Below are 10250 nucleotides of genomic sequence, written 5' to 3' on the forward strand. Positions count from 1 at the left end.
AAGCCACTTTTTTTTTAGTATTGGTAACACTTTTCACCACCTATAAAAATTCTGTACATGTGGATTCCAGGTTAATTATAATTATTAGGTCTATTTTTGTAAAACAAATAATCATGAAATTCCTAAATGTCATCTGCTGTGTTCGTATCATTTTTCAGACATTAAAGATGTATGAACCAATGAGTCATTTTTTAAGGAAAATGGTGATAACTGATGAGTTGGTTTGAGGACTTAAGTTATTGTACATAAAAAAAATCTGCTGATTCTGGAGGGGTCAGGTGGGAACGTTTTTTGAGATATGGTTGATTTTATATGAACTGACCCCTTTACTAGAATAAATTCTTCATCAGTTAATGAAAAAAATGATCACTAGATTAATGTAGTGACATTAGCATGTTAATTAAAGGTTAACCAGTTAACAAATATATCATTTCATTTTTTAAAATGGCTCCAGTTATTGCAGTTTTTATCAAACAATCAGGAGCAAACAGTGCATTTATTTCGAGGCTATTTTCAGTAGTGGCTTTATTCACATTTGGTGCTGTAGTGAGTATTTGTGGGAGCACGATAAGAAAAACTAGAGTGTATGTGCTCATGGTGAGTGTTTCCCACTCATTCAGACAATTTGTTGCCTCAGTGTGAGTTAGATAACAGACACTTTCAATGCTGGATCTGTATGTGAAGCAGGCTCACAGTGCAGTGCCTTCTGGCTGTGGTGTATTTATACTCTGCCTGTCATTGAGGTCTACTCAACCATTAAGGAAAACATCCTGAATCATCAGTGTGGCCAGAGGCTGCATTATGTCAAGGAAGAAGGAGGAATGTGTCTGTGTGTGTTTGCTCGTGCTTGTGTTATGTAACAGATGGTGGTGGTGGTGGTGGACGGTTTGAAGGTGCCTAACCTGGTCGGGCTGATACGGGAGTGGAGGTGGTGGTCCGGATGAAGTGTACTCTCCGAGTGTCGGGGTTCCGGGAGTGTTGGGGAAGTCTGTGAATCCTGGTTGGCTGGAGAATCCTTGACTCCCTGCAACAACACAACAAAGCAAATAAAAGCAGGCTGACGGTTGCTTTCTGTTACACAACAGTAAGCAGAGCAGCAGAGAGAGAAGACAGCTTAGCTTCCAAAGACACAGCGTCTTTGTGGTGCTGCTTGAAATATCATCTGGGTCACGTCGCATCTAAGATGATCTGACGTAGTGAGCTACAAAGAGTGATGTGTACATATAGATAACACATTAGAGTGCTGGGGCTGCATATTTATCTGCAAAACAATAATCATGATGTTTTACTTTCTACATTGAGAACATGATTATTCATTTATATAAATGAAAAACATTTTCTATCACTCTCATGTTGTGCTACATTCCTGCTAGTGTACAAATCTGAGGCAAAACAAGTCTTAACCCTGTAAAACTCAAAACCTACTAGCAGGCTTCAAAGGCATGTATTCTTTGAAACAACGATAATAATAATAAAAAAAGCTATCACCAAGAATCATCATATTTTTAGCTTTCTAATGGTCTGAAAGTGTCATGTGTGACACGTGGTTACATTAGAAAAAAAACAAATCTAAGCCTTAAAATCATATTTCATTAAAAATCCCTTTATTCTACGTCTTGTTTAAAAATCCCTGTTGCACCCGATCTTGTAACTGACAAGATCTGTGCTCCTCAGCACAACTGATTCTCGATGAATGACTCAGCTGTCACCAATAGTAAAAAAAAAAGACAAAAAAAAACAAAACATTGAGTTTTAGGTGAACTGCATGTTGTATTCCCACATCGCAGAGAGAGGAAAATAAAACACAGTGGATCTTTAAAGTCAAAAGAGTATACAGAGGAGCAAGTTCTTGGAGGACACACAAAAGCAGCTGGAGGATACATTCAGCATGGTGAAATATCTTTCTGTATACTGATAGATAGTACAATATACCAATGTTCCCTCAACGTCCCACATGCAGGCCAGCTGTAAACAGAGAAACCTCTACTCTCTACTTACTTACTGCAGTTCCAATAGGTGTATGACCAAAAAAAATGTTAGAAAACAGTGAAATAAGAGACCGATTTACCCAAATTTAGACAGTGATTTTATCTACATGGGCTGTTTTTTGTGAGTAAAGCAGTTTAAACGTCAAGTCAAGCCCGTTTATTTGCTGGAAACCAAAATCCTAATCATGATTACAGTAACAGTCAAAAGCCTGGACTAAATAAGACCATGTAAATTAATTTTTTTGAACAGAGAAGCTGCTAATTATAAATCACCCACAGCTTTAGCACAATAAATCATTCACAACTTCTCCATCCTACCTGGTCGGCTGTAGTCTGGGGTGTTTCTGCCTCCTGCAGTCAGACTCTGGTAGGGGGACGACGCCGGGCCCAGAGCGGCAATCATCTCCATCACATTTGGCAGGACCATGTGACTCGGACTGACGGTGCGGCAGCGTTTGAGGACCGGACCGTCGGGCTCCTCCTTTATGTGGAGGTCAGGTTTAACAGGCACCGGCCTCCAGCCACACACCGGGTCTATGGTGATCTCCTCATAGTCAGAGCTGAGGAAGGAGAGAAGGGACACAAGATGGGTTTTTAAATTAACTCGCTGCAAGCCGAGTCCCTGGTTCGGTTCCTAACTAAATAACATTTCCTGCACATCATTCTTCTGCTCTCTTTCCCCATGTTTCCCACCTGTTTCTACAGTGACTACCAAAGAAAATAATCTTGTAAAAAAATACTGGATATAAAATGGAGATAGACATTTGTACAGGTTGTGGAGGTTTTACTTGCCTTAGTGTCAGAAAGAACCAGGTCTTGGAACATACTTGTATTAGCTCTCCCTGCCTATTGTCATGTGTTCCCCACATTTACCTGTTGCATTGATAAATTCACTATGCTTCCATTCCACCAACACGAATTTCAATTTGCCTTTTTTCCCTTAACTCTTGCTCATAAACTCTCATCATCAAACATTAAAAGCCTTGGAGTCTAAGATACTTGCAAGATTTGAATACTAAAACCTGTTACCAGGGGAAAAACAAAAGTAGCAGATAAGCAACTCATGGCAACAGTTGTACCAAAGTTGCAAGTATTATTGAGTAGCAGATTTCTGGAGTAACAACATATATCATCACAGGTCACAAAAACAGGAACAGAGATTGACCTTAAACAAAAGAAATTCATATAAACAGAAGGAGGACTTTCAACTAGAATTTCTAAAGTGGCTTACCTGTTCTGTACTAACAACAAAACCTCAAAATTAAACCCTGCAGTTCCTTACCTACACTTACCAGTCAAAACAAAAAAATACAGGTGGGCGCAGCACTCACACAGCCTTTTTTTAGATGCAGATTATGCAAAACTGGTGCTTAATTATTTTATGGCTAAGCATTTATGAAGATGCAGCTATGACACTATCACACCACTCAGTCAGGGGAGGTGGCAGGACTGAGGAGGAGTCATCAAAACCTTTGGCCAAGCAAATCACAGGCACCGATGTCGGACAGGGTTCTGTACAGACTGATCTGCATATTTAGTCAAGAAAAGGTAATAACACCAAAAAAAGAAAAAGGAGGGCAGAGACAAAAGGCCAAAACACCAACAAAAAGCTGGAATTGTTTTGTTGATGGTAGCTTAACATCAATGAGGAATACAGCAAAGAGGAGACGACTGAAAACAGAGGGGTGACTACAGCATGAATGAGCGCTGTGGAAATGGATGTTACACTAAATTTACACTCCCTTTTTCCCCAGTCTTGTATACGCAGGCTCCATCATTGACTATTTAATGACTATATTAGGTCAACACTTACTTCTGGATGTAGACAAGGATCCCGAGCATGTACTGGTCGACCTCCAGCCCCTCTAGCAAAGCTGTTTTACTGTGAACGAGAGGAGCGAACAGCCAGTGAGTCTTTATGCTGATTACAGCAGATATGACTCAAAAAGGTGCAGTGAATTCTTGCTCCAGTACGTACTTGCACACAGGACATCTCCAGGTCCCTCGTTCACAGTTAAGTTGCAAATATGACTCCAGGTCGAAACACTACAAGATAAAAAAAAAAAACAACGTGAGAGAGCTGATTTGAGTTAATGCTGGTGTGCAGGTGTGTTGACTGTTCATACCTGTATGTGCCTGCAGTCGTGGCCTCTGGCTGGCAGCTGGATTCGTCTGAACGTGATCGGGCATTTGAGAGAAACTTTGATTGCCGTCTGCTCCACACCGTCCTCTCCATTCAGACCTGGGGTCCCGGGGATGGTGCCGCTGCTGAAGTTTCTCTTTACTAAAACAAAAAACAATGAGAACTACTTCAGCACTCTGAGAAGAGCTAGGCCGCCTGCTGCTCCAGTGTCAGCTGACAGTCTGAGATGCAGCATCTGTCCTTTAACACTAGTTCTATTTGACTAACACAAAGTACACGTTTTCAGCTCATTTAGATTTGTTGTCTTTTGTCTTTTGTTTGTCTTTTTTCCTCAGCACTGGGTATTCTTTTTACTCCCAAAATATGAATTATGACTTCAGCAAATCAACATATATGAGTTAAAAAGTCCAGGGGTTTTAAATGAATTTAAATGAAGTCATTAATCATTGATGTGAATAGGTGCCACACGCACATTCAAAGAGGTTCCTTTCAGAAACAAGACACAAAAGTAAATCCTGCCTGCATGTGTGTTGACTGAGCAGAGATAATATTAAATTATAACAGCTGACCTACAAAAAACAACAACAACAAAAAAAACGTTTAAAGGTAATGCAGAAAGCCTTCACTATATAATGTTCCAGTGTATCTTGAATTGTTACCTGGTGGTCAATTTTTTCCTTTTGCACAAATAAAGACATTTCCATCATAAATTGATGCAGCAAAGGCACAAATTAGTAATAAAGACTCATAAAAATGCATTGTGCCAGAGGGAAATCTGATGTGAAACCTAACTGCTGTATACTGTATGATACCAAACACATTACATTTGTCATATCCATCTACACTAAGCTGCTGCTTTTTCATTTACAAATGGAGCTTTTGCAAAACATTGATGTGAACTTCAAAAAGGTGCGCAAAAATAAGTTAAAAATACAAATTTTTGTCACAACTACTGTAATGTGAATGTAGTTAATCACAGGATGATGATGATAATGCGACATATTACAGAGTATTTTATCTTCAAAAACAACTCAATCACAGTCATAGTTAGGCTAATATACAGGGGGGGGGAATCATTTCAAGGGTTCCTGTTGAGAAAAGATGAACAGATTCACTTTTCATGTCACCACCACACAAAGCAGGCAAATTAAATGATTCAAAGTTAATTGGACAGAAAGGATTAGACAATAGCAACCAAAAAACAAACAAACTACTGCTGACACATTAAAGACCATTGTGCAATTACAAAGACTTCAGAAGTCGAGATATATTTCTGGCAGGGAGGAGATCAGACGGCAGCTTCTGAATGTGGGATTCCCTGATTCTGCTAAAACTCACTTGAACAGGAGAAAATCCTGAAGCATGCACTCCTTCTGCACTGGTTTGCAGCTACACCCCTCTGTGACCTGGTGATTCTACAATGGGATGTTTGACGCTATGCTAAAAAGAGAAAGACCACTGACACAGCGAGTACACCTTTCAGTAGATCAACCTCAGTGTTGTAATCTATCAAACAACAGACAGAATTTAGATTTTTTTATTTTTATTTTTTAATGATTATTAAAGATACTCAGTCAATGATGGAGACCTGTATTGCAGTATATTGTGATGATACAAAAAGAATATTACAGGCAGCAGAGCAGCTTAGAAACAAGTGCTTGGTTAACACATAGTATTTATGACCAGCTACTGAACTAGTAGTTTATACTTAATTGATAACAAACCAGAAAAGCCAAAGTTTAAATTAGGTTTAAGGAGCTGTGCCCGTGCTGCTTTTTAACAGATGTTCGATGTGATGAATTTAGCTTTTCGTTCTGTTTCTTTTCTTTTCTGTAACTGCAGAAAATTCTTCATTTTGACTTCTTAAACTCTTTGATAAATAAGTAACACAATTAGTTAACTGCTCCAGCTCTGAAAGGAGAAGGGCAGTGTATGTTGGGAGGCGCTTGTCATGTCCAACCTGGAATACTACAATTCCCTCACTGCCATCAGACCTCTGCAGCTGATCCAGGACACTCCAGCTCAACTTGCATCCAACAGCTGAGTGGGCTCCCTACAACACTCCTCTGCTCCATTCACTATAGTGGCTCCCTGTTGCTGCTCACATCTGAATCAAATATCCAAATAAATTTTAAAAAATGTAACGTGAAATAGAAAGTGGAGAAAAAAGCCGTTTCATGTAGGGTTCTTAGAGCTAGTGATACAAACACTCCAGCATCTCCTGTAGCCACAATGGAACATCACGCAGCCATGGTGGCTGTTACTTTAGATACCGTGAGGAAAAAAGATAGGCGAGTTCTTGATACAGACCCTTACAGCATCACATTAGTGGTGAAAACTAGACAGTGGAAGATGGTAGTTGTGCTTTCCTATTTTAAAGATGTTAAAAAATTGGCTTACAGCTCATCCTAAACTCATCTGTTAGGATTTCAGCTGGTATAAAGAAACATGAGCTGCAAATTTGTTTACTTTTAAATCCCAGAGAGGTGTTGCCTCAAGTTTTATTTCTGACCTTTTGTTTTGTTCTGTGCACTCATGCTAACCAAGATTGTCAGATGCCTCATTTTTAGTTATTCAAAGGTCCAGATTGTGGAAAAAAGGAAAGTCAGTGTTTGCAGTTAAGGCTCCTAGACTTTGGAACACTTTGAAGCGTTCTGTAACTGTGTTTCAAAAGTGATACATAAACAAAGTGCTATGAGTGAGAGTGCTGAACAACAGAAGGCCACATTCTGCTGTAGTGAACTCACTCTTGGTGATGCAGTGCTCGGCTGGCAGCAGCCTCTTCTTCATGAGACCCTGCAGGACAGACCTGACAGACGGTCGGTGAACCAGCTGCAACACAAACAGGTGGGACTGGGGACAAACAGACATGAGGGGAGACATGTTTGACTACGACTTTATTTACTGAAACACATGCTGCTTATAAATGTGTTTTATGGCAGTGACTAAGTCAGAAAAGTGTCATTTGGAGGCGGCTTACACAGCAGCATGCTGTCACGGTGATCTGCACAGTGTTGCGTCCTGGTTGACACACTTGCTTTAGGTACAAGGGCTTGTGGGAGGTTTTGTTGTCGCCTCTTTCAATGGACAAAGGAGTTGCATTAACACTAACCTGATCAGAGAAAAGACAACACAAGGGCAGAATACACACATCATTAAAACACATTTTCTGCCTTTTTCTTTATATGATGTAAACATATATCCTGCCCTATGTATATGCTGTGCACTTTGACTACGGTAAATCATTATTCTCTGTATTAGACAACGCTGTTGACTGTTACAACTGCCGTAATTTTTTGATCTGGTTGTGTTCCTGGATTATATGTACAGTATGTAACATCAAGTTAATATTACTTTTTACAACTGCTGGACATTCCCTGCATGCTAGACAGTTATGAAGCTGTAGAAAGTAATGGGTACATTTTAACAACAGATTTGAGGTACTTGTTCTGTATTAAAGTATTTTAAATTCATGCTACTATATTTCAGAGGGAGATTCTGAACTTTTCAACCCACTACGTACTTATTTTACAGATGACCTTTTTCCATTTAAGACTTTTAAAGAGATGCATTGTTACAGACTGCACTACCTAAAATAGTTCAAATTAAAAGAGATGCAATGGTCAGCAGATCGTTGATTCACTGAACAACATAAGTAGTATTTTGCTAAATGATTGACCATGGAAAGTACTTTTTTTGGTCAAGATTTGCGCTGTGAGTTGCTTTACAAGTCATATTTGCCACCTATTTGGCTTCAGTGAAATGTTTACCAACAGCTCAAACTGTTGTGATGCATTCTGAATAGAGGTTCAGTTGGTTTATGTTGTCCTCCTCTTTTGCATATTTCAGACAATATTTTTATAACTATAATAATAACAGTTATAATACTGTCAGGACTATTATCTTGCTTTATATTTTTGTGTATTTATTCATATTTCCTCCAACATGGCAGTTATATGAAAGCTCTCAGATGACAGTATCATTTTCAGCAACATTAACCCTCTTTAGTATAAGAATAAATGGGTCAGTCCATGAAGAAAATCAGTCTGTACCTCCCACCTGACCTCCTTACAATCTGCGGATATTTTTGTACAGTAACTTCAGTATATTAATGAAATGATGCTAAGCTGTACTTTCATACTTTGAATATTTATAGGTTGAAATACATGGGGGTTAGCCAAAATGTTATCCTTTTAAATTTACATTACTTTTTCCAGCATTTTTAAGTCCTTATAACCTCAAGTAAAGGAGACAGACACATGAAATTTTTAGGGACAAAAACGCACTAGAGCTCTGGTAAAAATTGCAACCAAATCAATTTTACATCTATTTAACATGGCTTTCAGCTGTACGTACTTATGACATTATGAGATCTCAAAAAAGCTGGAAATAAGAACACTAATTTAAAACTGCAAAATCTGGACCCCCTCCCCCATGTACTTCAAGGGCCTGTAAAACTGTAAAAACATTCCTAGTATAAAGATTAAATTTTGCATGGCTTTTTAAAAATTATAGTAATGTTATTGTACATTAAAAAAAAATACTGGTCAGTTGGAACATTTTAAATCAGTTTTTGTTTATTTTAAATGGAATAACCCAAATTTATATATATATAAATCAAGAAACTGAGAGGCTGTTTACCTGCACAGAGGCAGGCCAGTTAGTGTTCATCTGTCTGTCCTCATGGTGGTAACACTTGAACTGCAGCTCCAGATCCGGTCTGCAGGGGGAGACACAGCACAGCATTCAGAGTCAGACTGGGTGGGGTTATCAAACATTCCTGTTTGTTTCCTCTCATCAGGAAGAGTAAGACAGATCTGCTGTTCTCATTTCACACTGTACTCATGTTAGATGTAGAAAAGTCACAGCTGAAGTTTGGCCTCTGCATTCATTCTGATCACCTTTCTTGTCAGCCTCCCTTTTGTAACACGAAAATGAAACACCATTTTGATGTTTCTCTTTATAACTTCCAAGGTGTCATGATTCATCAAAAAGCAGGGCTGAGGTGGTTACACAGCAATTAAGTAAAACCAGACAGACAGACAGACAGAAGTAGTACGCTACTGCAGCCAAGAGTCTTTTTTGACATGAGGCCAGTGCTGGACAATGATAGACTTATGGCAACCTTAAGGTAGAGCTCAATTGTTTAAAGAGGTCCAGTTTGTTAACTTATTGGTCAGATGTCCCCCTGTTATATCAGTTTCCAACCAATTCACCCAACTGTAGCTGATTAAAAAACATCCTCCCAATGTTTAGGCCCAGCAGGTCACCAGGTTTGCAATACAGTAGTGGAAGCTCTGGTTATAGTTTTGCTTATTCCAGTGTTCCTCCAGTTCTCCTTGACTGAGATGAGCAGTGAACTTGGGTCTCAGGCAGTGCATGTTCCCAGACTGTGAGGAGGTGGCTCATCACATCAGGCAGGTAGTGACAAACTTCACTCCTGCATGCGGTAATGCTTTTAGGTTGGACCATTCTGAGTCAGTGTAAACAACCCATGTGCTGTCGTTACAAACTTATGAACAGTTACATTCATTAACAACCATGACCTCCTTCGACACTTCAGGTTTATTAATACTAACAATCGTGGTTTGAATGCGCCAGCTTGTCTGGTGGGTTGCGTCCACAGTGGTGCTTTTACACACCAGGAATCACACTGCTTCCCAACATTAGGCGTAATCTCACGACAGACAACTGACAGGTCTTCTTGAACAGAATTCCAACAGAGGCGCCACCCTCCTACAACACTGGCTGCATCAGATTGGGCGAACGCTTTACTTAGAGGCTGCCTGCTCCAATTTCAAACCGGGCCAACGGGGCAGCTTGTTTGGAAACTTTTAAGGTAAGAAATACTGCAGGTGTTGAATCTGTTTTCATTTCTGATTGATAACAGTTAGTTTTAAATCTTTCAAAAGCTTCCAGAAGCATCGGACCACAAGGGAACGTCAAGGTTAGTTTATGCAAATGACGAGCAGGCAGTATGACACCTTGTCTCTCAAAATGCAGCGTAACTCTTCAAGGATGCACTGCACGTCTGCTGAATTAGATAATGAGAGGGAAGTGTGGAAGTGATGGATCCTGCAGAGACAAACCATGAATGTTGTTGCTGATGATATGGATCC

The 10250-nt window shown here is 39.5% G+C and overlaps 1 protein-coding gene across 2 annotated transcripts in view; it reads right to left on the reverse strand.

Annotated features, from left to right (window-relative positions):
• LOC103357312 (zinc finger, MIZ-type containing 2) overlaps positions 1-10250 on the reverse strand; it is a 50237-nt gene that overhangs the window by 8391 nt on the left and 31596 nt on the right. For both annotated transcript variants that reach the window (XM_008281814.1, XM_008281815.1), the window contains exons 11-18: positions 8773-8851; positions 7112-7243; positions 6879-6984; positions 4115-4272; positions 3967-4034; positions 3802-3870; positions 2307-2548; positions 903-1024 (exon numbers count right to left, since the gene is read on the reverse strand). In XM_008281814.1, coding sequence (XP_008280036.1) covers positions 903-1024; positions 2307-2548; positions 3802-3870; positions 3967-4034; positions 4115-4272; positions 6879-6984; positions 7112-7243; positions 8773-8851 — 976 coding nt within the window. The remainder of the gene's footprint in view (positions 1-902; positions 1025-2306; positions 2549-3801; positions 3871-3966; positions 4035-4114; positions 4273-6878; positions 6985-7111; positions 7244-8772; positions 8852-10250) is intronic.

The sequence above is a fragment of the Stegastes partitus genome, unplaced genomic scaffold (genome assembly GCF_000690725.1).
Source record: "Stegastes partitus isolate 25-593 unplaced genomic scaffold, Stegastes_partitus-1.0.2 Scaffold246, whole genome shotgun sequence".
Lineage (NCBI taxonomy): Eukaryota > Metazoa > Chordata > Actinopteri > Pomacentridae > Stegastes > Stegastes partitus.